Here is a 15,144-nt window from a genome sequence, read left to right on the forward strand (position 1 = left end):
ACATGCAAGCAGAGCCAACCAACAGACTGTGGGGTATAGGGAAGATGCCTGGGCCCGTAGGCAGCAAGAGGAAGCCACCTGCCCCTTGAGGACAGACAACAAGGCACGGATTAGCAGGTGCCAGGCCCAGGCCAAAGTCACCATTGCTTCTGAGGTAACATAAGAAGCTCAGACATAAGCAAAACAACTTCAGGCTGAAAGGGTGAACACAAGTGTGCTTACTGATGGCTTAGGCTGAACTTTGTGGTGCTGTATACGGAGTGCCCTAGAGACATCAGCCCCCAGATTGATAAAATATAAGTAACCCGGATAAGGGCATGGCCCCAAATTAAGTTAGGATTGCTAATAATAGCCTGCAAGGCAGGAAGAGAACAACAAGTGATCATAAGAAACTAAAGAAGTGATTTTTCGAAAACAGGATGAGCTTTACAGCAATAAGGATAAGGTAGTACCCAATTAACACACAACAGGATGGGGAGAGATTGTTGTTAATAGGAAAAATCCTGAGAACAGTACTGGGTCCCATAATAAAGGGAAATCAGCGAGGCAGTACTGCTGTTTCAGAAGTCAATGGGGGAATGGGAATTTCCACTCAATTACGAGATACAAGAGCCAGGATGAGAAAGTGTATGAATGTTCCTAGCAAGGGCCTGGTGGGAGGTCATTTTTTTTCTTTCTTTGAAAACTTTTGCATTATGAAAAATTTACAAAAATAATGAGAACAGCATTAGCTTAAACCACATGAGATTGCCAAAATGTGACCATTTTTTACTTAGAAAAATGGTAATTTCATGTTTTAAAAGAAAATGAACCCTCATATACCCATCATTCAGCTTCAGCAATTATTGACACATGGTCAATTTCATTTCATCCAAATCCCCACCCATTACCCTGGCAAACTGACTGGTTTGAAGCAAATCTGTGGTGAGAGTTTTTGTTATGCTTTTGTTTTATAGATTTAATATCTATAGATATTAAGTATATCTATAGATATCTATATCTATTAGATAGATAGATTTAATACGTATAAAAAGAGATTCAAATAATATATATATATAATGTTTTCAGCTAATTATTTTCTCAGCAAGTAATACATACACGGCTCAAAATTCAAAAGGTACGTCACATCGCACACCTTTAACATGTATAATTTTTATTTGCCAATTATACTTCCATACAGCAAAAAAAAAAAAAAAAAACCGTATAAAACAAAAGGACAAGTGAAAAGTTGCCTTTCAAACCCTGTCACCTAGCCAACAGCTCACTCTCCTTGAAGGCAACCAATTTAACAATTTTTATGTCTCCTTCCAGAGATATTTTACTCATATGTTAGCAAATGGACTGAACTACTCACACCAATCTGCACCTTGCTTCTTGCACTTCGCGAAATATTTTGGAGATCATTCCATATCAGCACACAAAGAGCTCCCTCCTTTTTTCCAGCTACTGAGCATTCCATTTTATGAACCATAAATCATTTAACTAATCAAATCACTACTGACAGACTTTTTAGGCTGTTTCTAATCTGTTGCCATTACAGACAGTGCTGCAATGACTCCCCTTACACATTCATTTTGCACAAAAGCAAGTAAGTCTATCTGTAGGAGAACCCCTCAAAGCCAAATGGCTGGATGACAGGGAACATACATTTGTAATTATGATAGATACTGCCAAATTGCCCTTCATCAGGTAGGAGTTATTTTAATTCTGTCTTCACCCTTTTACCACGCACAGTTTCCTTGCTGCTCCTTTCTGCTTACTCCAAGGGCCCCATAGAGAACCACTTCAACATATCAAACTCAGACACATCCCTCTGACTTCAGCCTGCTATGGATCCCCCTCTACCACTCTCTGGCCCCCATGACCATCAGCCTGTCTGTCCTCTCCTCTCCTTTCTCAAAGGCCATCAGTAGCCTAATAGCTTCCTTTCACCCTTCCAAGCTGGCCCCATGATCAACCATTTTAGCCATGCTGGTGTTGACCCCTGGACTTACTCTCTCAGTGACCTTCCGCAGCACCTGCTCTGCCAATCCTCAGCCCTGTGAACACCCTCCCACCCATTCTCTCCATCCCCCCCTCCTAGGCTGCTAACTGTTGCTGGAGAAGGTCATGAAATTGGCTCTGCTACAAAGCCAGGCCAGCCAGCTTCACCGGGGCCCCAAGGGCTGCAAGGCAGTCCTTTTATATATCTGTATCAAATTTCTCCCAGTGATCGTTCCAAATCCTCTCCCTCTCCTCAGATCTCCTACACCACCCTCACCGGGACCCCTCAGTCAAGGTCCTAGCTTTGGATTTCAATGACAGGACACAGGTCATCCAGCAGGAACTCCCTGAATCCCCCCCTCTTTACCTCGCCCTTCCCCACTTCTCTGCATTTTCTCCTATGCCCACTCCTATTTCTCCTATCCACCCCTCAGCCTCATGGGAACTTTCTCCTCCAGGTTGCCTCTTCCACCTATGACCTTGACACTAGGTTCTCTTGCCTTAACCTGCACTTGGCCCCAGGAGCCATCCCCTTTCCCTCTGGGCAAGCTCTCCCTTCCGGTTAGGTTTCTCCTCTTAGCCTAAAAACACTTTCCTCATATCTGTGTCATTGTTTCACATTACCACCAAACTTTTAAAATTTAGTAATCTTTAAAATTACGCAAGTAATTCATGCCTCCTGGCTTCACTTCCTCCTTCCAAGTCAGCCCCAAAGTTTAATAGAAAAATTGGAAAATAATAATAAGCAAAAAGAAGAAAATAAAAACCATCCGCAATCCCACCATCCAACTGTTAATATTTTGATATATTTCTTTCCAATCTTTTTATATGCACATATATACATTTATATGTCTTTATGTATTTCTTCTTACCAAAGTGGACCATAGTATACATACTGTTTTGTCGTAATATATTTCAGACATCTCAGCTTTGCTACTTATTAGGTCTCTGACCCTGGGTAAGTACATTAACTCCCCTGAGTCCATTTCCTCCTGCGTAAAACGAGGACTATTATAGTAACTACCTCACAGGGCTGTTATGAGGATTAAATGAGATAAAAATATATAAAAATACTTATCACAGTGCCTGACACATAGCAAGTTGAATTAATGTTAGCTATTATGATCTTCCCACATCAATAAATATAGCTCTACATAATAATTTAATGAGTTCTGTCACTGCTGCGTCTAATAGGAGTGACTAAAGGCCTGCAGTGACTCACCAACACGTATTCATTTGGCACATGAGCAAGTGTATCCATGGGACAAACTCCTAAAAGCAGAATTGCTGGTTCAAAGGTTATGCGCATGTGTAATTTTGATAGATATTGCCAAATTGCCTGCCATCAAGTGGGAGTTACTATGACTTCTCTAACTTTATCCCTTATCGATGGATATTGAGGCTGTTCCAAATTCTTCTCTGATACAAACCCAGACTGTGAAGAACATTCTAATAACTAAATCTTTGCATAGGTCCGTGATTATTTATTCAGGGCAGAGGAAAGAGTATGAGTAAATGCAGAGATGGGGGAGCAAATGGTGTGCCCAGGAAACTGCTAGCATCAGTGACAGAGGGGAGAAGGACAGGAGGTGAGGCTGGAAAATAGAGTGGGACCAGATGATGAAGGACTGTGAATGCCATGGTCATTTTTTCAGTCATATAATATATATTAATATATTGTATATATTATAAATATTACACTATATTATAAATATATATTTAACATACAAATAATATTATAAATATTATAATTTAGTGACTCTCATATTATAGGCCAGGCACTATTTTAGGCACTTTGATCACTTAGGGAACAAAAACAGAAAAAGATTCCTGCCCCGGGGAGCTTATGTTGTAGCAAAGAGAGAGAAACAATAAAAATAGTAAGTAAACTATAGAGAATAAATGATAAGTCCCATAGGAAAAAGGCAAAGTAGAGCAGGCTAAAGGGGATCAGGAGGGCTGGGAGTGGGGGGCAGCAGGTGCAATATTCAATAGAGTGGCCCCTCCATTACAAGGTCTGAACTTACTCTGGCAGTGAGGGATCACTGAAACAGGCATTCACTTGCATTCATCACCATCTTTGCCATATCCACACACCACCTGATACCTGACGATTTTCTTTAAATCAACTTACCTTTCCCTACTTAAATTTATTTTAAAGGAAGCTTTATAACACCAGCATAAATGGAAACCCAATTTTTCACGCCATGAAGGTCTAGAAAGGGAGACTGGAAGACACCTAGGACTGGCCTCTTCCCTTCCTTTCACAGACCAACTTGTGAATAACAACAAGAACTTTTAAAATTGTAGGCTCGTTATCTGCCAGGTAGCTTAGCTTAGTTTTCTACGCAGCAGATAATTTTATCTTCACAATAACTCTATGATGCAGGTGCCATTATTGAACCCGTTTGTTTAGGAGGAAGCTTGGGCCAGTGATTAACCTTCCCAAAGCCCAGTTTCCTCCTGAATAAATGCGGACAATAATGAGGATATAGGGAGAAAAGGGCCCATGGCTTCTGCCCACTCCATGTAGTGCTTGGAGGAGACTGGGAGAGGTGACAGGGAGGGGACAGAAACTCCCAGCAATATCATCCCCTGACCACTATCCCCCAATTGCCAACGACTGAGATTAGAACTAAATCACTGCTTTAAAACACAAACACCTCCCCCCAGAGTTAAATTTATTGGTCACTTTAATTTTCCTGTGAAAAACTTTAATCAGAATGCCCAAATTGATTTTAGACTTGCTAGGATGGGGGCTTTGATTAGAAGAGGGGAAGAAGATACATTTCTGGAGCATCAGACCCAGCCCATTTGGGGAGAGGGCAGACCTGGGCAGATACCAGGTGGGGGAAGAAGGGCTGGCATTTGGACAGCTGGAGGGAAAGAGGCAGCAGAAAGCAAGGTGGGAAGAAATGAAAGACAAAGAGTATCAACTTCAGTTGTCTCTGATTCAAGTCCTTTTGGGAAAGAAGTAGAATATAGACTCAATGAATAATACATGGGTAGAGAGACAGTGCCTAGGCTATGTTAATCTGCTGAGTCTCCCAGAGCATACCAAGCTGTTCAACTTCCTGAGAGCTGTGTTTTGTTTTTGTAAGCCATTTTCATTTATAGGAAATAATATGGGACTTGGAACCACTCAACCAAAGAATTTAAACCAGAGATATGTCTTTCCCTGGTTTCAGTTACGATTGATTAATGAGAATGCCACAAAGTCACACAGATGAACCCAGCTTCCCTGAGAGGTTTACAACCAAGAAAAGTTCAATATAATGCTGTAACCCTAGAATGTGAGCATTGGGGCAGTCCTTCAATATTTGCTTTATAAAGGGTAGATCAACTCTTGATGAAGTAAGTAATAATATTTTTAAATGGTTAAGAGAAAATTGGAGACTAAAGAAAAGCTTTTCATATAAACAAAAAAGTAGGAACAGAAAGGGTTAGATCTCTAGTACAGAGCAGGCATTGCCTAATGACCCCAAATAGCCCATAAATGTGATGTGTTACGTAGGTCCTACGTCACAGAGGAAAAGAGTATAGGATCTGTTTGGTGCAGACCATCTACGATGGGATAGAAATCCCCAAAGGCAAGTGCACTACCCCTGATTTCACAACATAGGCAAGGAGACATCGAAATCCTTTAGTTGATAGACTGGTAAACGTGGCACCACATTTTCTAGTACACAAACAGCTTCTTTCTCCTGCCCAACATTTGAGGAGTCCCAGACAAGCCTCAGACAACTCTGGCACTTATGTCAGAGCTCCTATTTGATAAAGTGAGATTAGCAAAGCTTGTTGCTTGGTAAGCATGTGCTCTATAAACCCTTGGGTCTTGGGTATGGTGAAAGAAACCAAGTACATCTAAAGTTTCATTTCACTTTTTAAAAATTTCTTTCTTGTCACCAAGATCCAAAGGCTGATACCATGCTTCATGGCTTTCCAGGCACCCACATCACCTAACTCACAGGACACTGGTAAATATCTATGAAGTCAGACTCTTCTCCTGCCAGTAGTTGAGGGAGTTTGGGAGGCTATGTATGTCACTGGGACTACAGCAAGCCGTAGCTTCTCTTTAACTGAATATGATTTCTCTATGAACTTATCTTGAAGTTAACTAAAAAGAAGTAGGAAGTCATACGAAGGTATTCCTTAGAATTTTAGGAGCCTCTTTAGAAAATCAAGTCAGTTTATTTTCTAAATCTTTTGAAGGAAGCATGATTTTAGCTGATCATTTTAAACAGTAATGAATAATTGTATTTGGCCAAATACCAAAACCCAAGATATACAAGGTAAATTCTTTGAAAGCAAATATAATCTGGTGAACATTTTTGATAAAATAAACATATTAAACATATGATAAAATAAACATTAAATAATTGATAAACATATTTCCTCACCCTCATTGATGGCTTTCTTATCTCAAGCAACATTTACCACAACAAATCCTTTTGAAAAGTAAGATCTCAAAATCAAAACATTGTTTAAATGAACTACATACATGAACTACATAAATGAACATGCATTGCTGAACAGGAATATAAAATGGTCAAATCACTTTGGAAGACAGGCTGGCAATTTCTTATAAAGTTAAACACACACTCACTGTATAATATAGCAATTCTACTAGGTATTTACCAAAGAGAAATTAAAACATACGTCCACACAAAAGCTTAAACATGAATATTCATAGCAGCTTTATTTGTAATACCCCCAATTGGAAACAACGCAAATGTCCATCAAAAGGCAAATGGATAAACAAAGTGTGCCATATACATACAATGAAGTGCAACTCAGCAATAAAAAGTAATGAACTACTGATACAGGAAGCAACATGAATGGATCTCAAGGACATTCCAAGCAAAAGCAACCAGACACCAAAGAGTACATACTGTATGATTATATATATAAAATTCTACAAAAGAGAAATCTAATCTATAGTGATGGAGAAAAGGAGATCAGCAGTAACCTGGAGCCAGTGGTGGGGGTGGAGGAAGATTAACTACAAAAGGGCAATGGACATTTTCTGTGGCAATGGAAGTGGTCCATATTTTGGTTGCAAGCTTAAAATGGGTGCAACTTACAGTATGTATGTAAATTATATCTCAATAAAGTTGATTTTAAAGATAGCATAAGTGGAAAACTCTTTAAAAGTTGAAGATTTAAGTTATTTCTGCTTAACAAATATAAGTATTAAGCATCTTGTATAAATTGTATACCCAGATGCAGTGCCTACAATTAGGAAACTACTCTCTTGAAAAAACTAAGCACAGAGGCACATAGCGCGGTGGAAGGCACTGGGCTCAATGCTATGTGGAGCTGGTATATACAGTTTACCAGGCTCTTTTAAATAGTGCCTACCATGTGGAAGAATGGCAAAGGATTCATTAGGCAGAAAAGAAGACCAATTATATACTAGGTTGGTCAGGAGAACTGGGATCAGATCAAGGACAAGAAATGATATTCTACATCATAACGAACCCTGGCTTGTCATTGTCATCTTGTGAAGTCCTTCTCAATAGAGAGGCCCATCAACCTGGATGCAGCTTGACCTTGTTTAAAATCTGGTACCAATGACTGGGACAAAGAGTGAAAAACGGTATAGGAAAAGAGGTTCTTCAGATTCCTTGGTTAGACTGCAAAGAAGTCCTTGCCCTCCCCATCAGTATGGAAGCTCTCTCATTGTCCTTTCAGTGTTTTGGTAAAAACTTTTACTAAGGTTTTAATAAGTGCAGGAGATTGGATGAGGAATTGATCTGGAATATTTTATTCATCTATATAGCTTTAGAAATTGAAAGATGGGGGGACATAGGTAATTGATTATCTCTCATATATAATTTTAGGATAGTATTCAGAGTCCAGTCACACTGAACTGGGAAGTATTCTGAAATTACTTTTTTAATTAGATGAATCTAATAATATCACAATTTTTTAGGAACTGATGTGAGAAGTAAAAAAAAGTGTAGAGTGTTGTGGTCATTTCTGGGTAGCACACTTGTAAGCTATTGACAAACTGGAAAATGTTCAGAGGCCAATGGCCAGGATAGTAACAAGGTCTGGAAATCTTCTTATAGAAAAAAAACGAGAATGGAAACCTAGAGGAGAAAAGATTTGTGGGGACACGGTAGCTGTTGTCAAACATCAGAAAATCTCATCTCTGGGAGAGGAGATGGATTTTGCTTATTTTGTGGCATTCCCTATGACAAACTAAGACCAAAGGACAGAAGGCATATTTTAGTTCATTATCAGGAAGATTTTTGTGTGTGTGAGGAAGATTGGCCCTGAGCTAACATCTGTTGCCAATCTTCCTCTTTTTATTCCTCCCCAAAGCCCCAGTACATAGTTGTATATCCCAGTTGTAAGTCATTCCAGTTCCTCTATGTGGGATGCCGCCACAGCATGGCTTGATGAGCAGCGCTAGGTCCACGCCCAGGATCCGAACCGGCGTACCCCGAGCCGCTGAAGTGGAGTGCGCGAACTTAACCACTCGGCCATGGGACCAGCCCCAGGAAGAATTTTTTAATGAGTAGAACTTTCCAATAGTTTAAAGGCTCTTTGACTCTCCTTCAACAAAAGTTCAAATAGAAGTAAGTGAAGAGTCCAATAGTGGTAAGGGAGTCCTGATCCTTTCATCCTCTCCCTCACATAATTAATAACTGCATATGAGTTTCTAAAACATATTTGTTTTAACTTCCATTATTTCTTGATTATATAAACAACAGATATTCCATGTGGAAAAATCTGAAAATACAGACAAAAAGGGAAGCAAATGAAAACAAAATCATCCATCTTCTCACCTCCCAGAGACTTAAATATTTTGGCATACAGCCTTACAGACTTTTTTCTGTTATATATCCATATAAAATACATACATATACTTTTTTAAAACAAAAATGAAATCTCATTAATCACACTACTTTTTTACTTTACAATACAGGTAAACATCTTTCCATGTCTTTCTCCATACACAAAAATAGACTCAAAATGGACCAAAGACTTGAAGGTAAGACCTGAAACCATAAAACTTCTAGAAGGACATATAGGCAGTACACTCTTTGACATCAAATTTAAAAGGATCTTTTTGAATACCATGTCTACTCAGACAAGGGAAACAAGAGAAAAAATAAAAAAGTGGGACTTCATCAGACTAAAGAGCTTCTGGAAGGCAAAGAAAACCAGGATCAAAACCAAAAAAACAACCCACCAACTGGGAGAAAATATTTGCAAATCATATATCTGACAAGGGGTTAATCTCCATAATATATAAAGAACTCACACAACTGAACTAAAAAAAAAAAACCCCAATCAAAAAGTGGGCAGAGGATATGAACAGACATTTTTCCAAGGAAGACATACAGATGGCCAATAGGCACATGAAAAGATGCTCAACGTCACTAATCATCAGGGAAATGAACATCAAAACTACACTTCGATATCACCTTAAACCCATTAGAAAGGTTATAATCACCAAGATGAAAAATAGCAAATGTTGGAGAGGTTGTGGAGAAAAGGGAACCCTCGTACACTGCTGGTGGGAATGCAAACCCGTGCAGCCACTATGGAAAACAGTATGGAGATTTCTCAAAAAATTAAAAATAGTAATACCATATGACCCAGCTATCCCACTACTGGGTTTTTATCCAAAGAACTTGAAATCAACAATACAAAGAGACCTATGCACCCCTATACTCACTGCAGCATTATTCACAATAGCCAAGATGTGGAAGCAACCCAGGTGACTGACGATTGGATAAAGAAGCTGTGGTATATATATATATATATATATATATATATATATACACAATGGAACGCTACTCAACCATAAAAAAAGACAAAATCATCCCATTTGCAACCACATGGATGGACCTCGAGGGTAGCATGCTAAGTGAAATAAGCCAGACAAAGACAAACACCGTACGATTTCATTCATTTGTAGATGATAAACAAACAGACAAAGAGAACAGTTTAGTGGTTACCAGGTAGAAGGGGAGTGGGGGTGGGCACAAGGGATGAAGGGGCACATTTATATGGTGTCTGACAAATAATAATGTACAACCGAAATTTTACAATGTTATAAACTATTATTACCACAATAAAATACAATATATAAATAAAAATTAAAATAAAAAAAAAATTCCCCATTCCCTCTACCACCAGCCACTAGCAACCTGTAATCTACTTTCTGTCTCTATGAATTTGTCTATTTTAAATATCTCATATGAGTGGAATTGTATAATACTTGTTCTTTTGTATCTGGCTGATTTCACTTAGCATAATGTTTTCAAGGTTCATCCACATTGTAGCACGTATCAGAACTTCATTCCTTTTCATAGCTGAATCATAGTCTATTGTATGGACATACCACATTTTATTTATCTATTTATCTGGTGATGGACACTTGGGTTGTTTCCACCTTTTGGCTTTTGTGAACAATGCTGCAAGGAGCATTGGCATATAAGTATCTGTTTGAGTCCTTGTTTTCAAGGAGTGGAATTGTTGGATCATATGATAATTCTATGTTTTATATTTTGAGGAACTGCCAAAGTGTTTTTCACAGTTGCTGCATCATTTTACATTGCAACCAGCAATGTATGAGGGTCCAATTTCTCCACGTCCTCACCAACACTTGTTATTATCTGTCTTTTTGATTATAGCCATCCTAGTACATATGAAGTGGGAGCTCTTTGTGGTTTTGATTTGCATTTCCCTAATGACTAATGATGTTCAACATCTTTTCTTGTGTTTATTGGCCATCTGTATATCTTCTTTGGAGAAATGTCTATTCATAAAGTCCTTTGCCCATATTTTAATTGGGTTGTTTGTCTTTTTATTGCTGAGTTATAGGAGCTCTTTATGTATTCTGGATTAAACTCATCAGACATGATTTACAAATATTTTTTCTCATTTTATAGGTTGTCTTTTCACTTCTTATTAATGTCCTTTCATGCACATTATCTATTTTTTTCTTTTGTTGCTAATGCTTTTGGTGTTATATCCATTGTCAAATCCAAGGTCATAAAGATTTACCCCTGTTTTTTCCCTAAGAGTTTAATGGTTTTAACTCTTAATATTTAGCTCATTGGTCCATTTTGAGTTAATTTTTATATACGGTGTGAGGTAGGAGTCCAACTTCATTACTTTGCACGTGGATATTCAGTTGCCCCAGCACAACTTGTTGAAAACATTAGGTTTTTCACAATTACAAATAACAGGACAGTAAACATCCTTTTCAACCTGTCCCATATTTTTCCCTAAGAAAAATTTCTCGAAGAGTTGCTGTATCAAAAGATGTGCACATTTTGAAGGCTTTTGATACATACCACCAAACTTGCTCCAGAAAGGACATTAGGAATCCATCACAGTAATTTCAGATACCACTTTCCCAACACTTTCAACAGCCTCATATATTATTAAAAAAATTTAAATCTCTGCTAATCACTGTGGCATGGGAATGTATTCCAAAGCAAGTTTAAGGGAGTTTTAGCTGAACTTCCCTTGACAGCCCCAACATGCTAGCCTCAGCACCCTCCTTTCCAAAGGCTTCACGTTTATGAAAAGATTATCCAAGAATAAGACTCGATGTAAACCACTGCAGAGTTTAATATAAGTCTAGTTAAGGAAGTAAACTAAACCCTTCCTCTCAGAATAAAACTAGAAATGGAAAGTATAATTAGGTTCCTCTGCTGGATAATGTAATTTCAAAATATTTCCTTCCTCAGCACAAAGTCACAAATGAGCTGTTTACAACTTTCAAGTGTGTCCTTCTCATTTCTGTTTGACAGAGAGTTACCAAGCACAGGAACCATGCCAAGAAATCAACTAAAGCGAAGTTAGACAGTTGTTTGTAAAGCCATATAATAATTGTTGAGGGAAAAGAAAAAGCTATTTTGCTGTGGTCTGCTCCTTAGTACCAGTTGAGCACTTCCAAATGTGTATTGGGAGAGGTTTTATAGTTGATGTCGCTTTTGGTCCTGTCTCCTTTGCTTCTCTGAAACAAACATACCAAGTATATCTTTATTTTGTTTTGCCTCAAGCTGTAGTTACAGTAGAAAGAAAATTTTATGGTGAGTGCTTTGTCAGTGGGAACTTGTTATTAATATGGAAATCCTAAGAGGATCATTTATCCACACAAAGTAAGAAACCAGGGGGAAATTAGCTTTCTACATTTCATCATAAATCATGCATAATTCATAGAAGAGAGGAAACTATTGATGAGGCTGAACAAAATGAGTTTCTTGTTGCCAGAAAGAATCAAAATATTAGGTATAAAGCTGTCTAATTTCCTAAATATTTTCTTAAAGCCTTCTGAAGTTTAATGCCATCATGACTTTCACTGTCATGCTAGCAAAGATGAAGGCAGATGTTTTTACAGAACCAATAAAATTTTAAGAGGCAGAAGCGACCTTATAAATATCTTGTCCAATTCTGTTTTATAGATTGGAAATCTGAAACCCAGAGACGTGAAGTGATCTGCCCAAAGTCATACCGAGCCAGTGACAGAGGTGGAGCTACAAGTCAGGTCTCCTGACTCCTGTACTCACTAATAATGTAGTCTGGTCACTCCCCTAAAAGGTTGATATGCACAATTATGTTACCAATTTACTTTGCTGTCAAGTAATGCCACCAGATCTCCAATTTCATACATATAGCTTGTTGGTCAATTTATAGGATTCAGTTAATAACCGCATTAATTGAATGCATTTCTTCTGAGAGACCATGGTCATTAAGTCTCCCACTATTAAGAAAGTTGAGCAAGTTTCCAAGATTCCTATATGATGTTTGACTCTCTCTACCTATGTATTATAGACATTCGTGAAACTCAATCTTATTTGCTCTTGGGTTAAGAACCACATTTTGAAGAATCTGTGAGATATCATGGAATTTAAGAGAAACAAAGCTACCTTTTTGCCAGAGTATTTATTGTTCTCTGGCCTTTTCTAAATGCACCATTTCAACTACCTGACAGTGAAATTTACCTGGATGATAGATTTTTCAAGCTCAACTTTTAAGATCTAAAATATTTAAAAACACTTCAGGCAAATTGTAATTAATTTTCTCCATAGATATCCAAAGTACCACACATGCATTTTCAGCATGGATATTTATATATGGTTGCTTCTAGGTGAATTTTAAAAATTCATTTAGGTGATGAGATTAAATATATCCTGTAGTGGGAGTATTGATAATTCAAGGAGCAGGGACAAAGATTAATGCAGAATTAGAATCTTAACTCATGTGCTTTTAATAGCTCATTTGATTTGCTTCAATTCTCAAGAGCCAATGAAACAGGCCCCCTAGATACAAATTCTAACCCCATCCCCTCTTTTCAATATAAAAGCTTTCTAATAGTGAGAGTTGTTCAACAGTAGAATGAACTGTCGTGTGAAGGAGTCAGTTCATTACTACAAGATTTCAAACTAAGGCTAAAAGACAATCTGTCTGGAGTTCTTCAAAAGGATTCCTGCATTGAAAGGTAGATTAAAAGACTTCTAAAATCTTTTAAGTTCTAAGATTCTGATTCCAATATTGTCTTTCTCTCCTACTTTTATAATACAGAGATCCTTTCATATGTGTATCTGTAGTCATATTATCTTAGAATGCCTTGCATCATTATTATTTTCGTACTTATGCTATGCGCTTGAAGATAAGGATGGTACCTCACCCATCTTCATATATCCTATAATTTTTTTCTTAAGGGTTGAGTAGACTCCATGCATTTTTCTTTTTAAAGATTGGCACCTGAGCTAACAATTGTTGCCAATCTTTTTTTTTTTTTCTGCTTTTTCTCCCCAAATCCCCCCAGTATATAGTTGTATATCTTTTTTTAGTTGTGGGTCCTTCTAGTTGTGGCATGTGGGACACCACCTCAACATGGCCTGACAAGTGGTGTCATGTCCGCGCCCAGGATCCAAACCAGCAAAACCCTGGGCTGCCAAAGCGGAGCTCGTGAACCTAACCACTCGGCCACAGGGCCGGCCTCTATCCTACAATTTAAGTACAGTTTCCTGTACACAGAAAGCATTCATTAGATACTTATTGAATATACTTGAAATTACAAGCTTGATTGGTTGATTTAGTCATTATAAATTTTAAGAACCATATTTGTTTTCCTGATTGAGAATCTAACTTATTACTGCAGTGAGCTTCATGTTAGGATGAATTTGGAGTGCTGCTCTTTTGTAAGGTTACAAGTAAAACAGGAATATTTGATTGAACATGAACATATATTTAAGACTTAAAAATGATGCTTTAAAGGGGCTGGCCCCGTGGCCGAGTGGTTAAGTTCGCGTGCTCCGCTGCAGGCGGCCCAGTGTTTCGTTGGTTCGAATCCTGGGCGCGGACATGGCACTGCTCATCAGACCACGCTGAGGCAGCGTCCCGCATGCCACAACTAGAAGAACCCACAACAAAGAATATACAACTATGTACCGGGGGGCTTTGGGGAGAAAAAGGAAAAAAATAAAATCTTTAAAAAAAAAAAAATGATGCTTTAAAAACATTTGAAAAACATATTTCCTCCTTCATTTATCCTTTTATTGACAATGTGAAAACTAGCATATACATACCGGTACATACATATGTAATATATTTATAAATAAGCATATTTATAATATTTATTATCTATTTTTAATATATATTTAAATATTTAAATATATTTTTATATAATATATGTATTTATAATATATAAGAGGAAGACATACCAACACTTATATACAATATGGTCACCTCCTGTTCTCATATTTTTTTAAGATGGGCTATAAAATAGATGATTTAAAAAACTAATTTAGGGCCGGCCCCATGGCTGAGTGGTTAAGCTCGTGCACTCTGCTTTGGCAGCCCAGGGTTTCACCAGTTCGGATCCCGGGCGCAGCCCTAGCACTGCTCATCAAACCATGCTGAGGTGGCATCCCACACGGCACAACCAGAAGGACCTACAACTAGAATATACAACTATGTACTGGGGGGCTTTGGGGAGAAGAAGAAGAAAAAAGAAGATTGGCAACAGATGTTGGCTCAGGGGCAATCTTAAAAAAATAATATAAAACAAAATTTTTAAAAAACTAATTTAATAAAAATGAAAGGAGCAAAGTAAAAATTCCAAAGTTATCCTGCTGTGGGTTGAATTGCGTCCCTAAAAAGGTAAAGTTGATGTCCTAACCC

The 15,144-nt window shown here is 38.0% G+C and overlaps 1 protein-coding gene across 5 annotated transcripts in view; it reads right to left on the reverse strand.

The window, feature by feature from the left end:
• Positions 1-15,144, reverse strand: part of LOC124245679 (P2R1A-PPP2R2A-interacting phosphatase regulator 1-like) — a 77,630-nt gene that overhangs the window by 25,895 nt on the left and 36,591 nt on the right. Inside the window, exon 11 of one of the 5 annotated variants that reach the window (XM_046673288.1) lies at positions 8,416-8,724. The exons of the other annotated variants lie outside the window; for them this stretch is intronic. Coding sequence (XP_046529244.1) covers position 8,724 — 1 coding nt within the window. The 3' untranslated portion in view covers positions 8,416-8,723. Of the gene's footprint in view, positions 1-8,415; positions 8,725-15,144 lie in introns of those variants that run through there. 5 annotated transcript variants of the gene reach the window in all.

The sequence above is a fragment of the Equus quagga genome, chromosome 10 (genome assembly GCF_021613505.1).
Source record: "Equus quagga isolate Etosha38 chromosome 10, UCLA_HA_Equagga_1.0, whole genome shotgun sequence".
NCBI lineage: Eukaryota > Metazoa > Chordata > Mammalia > Perissodactyla > Equidae > Equus > Equus quagga.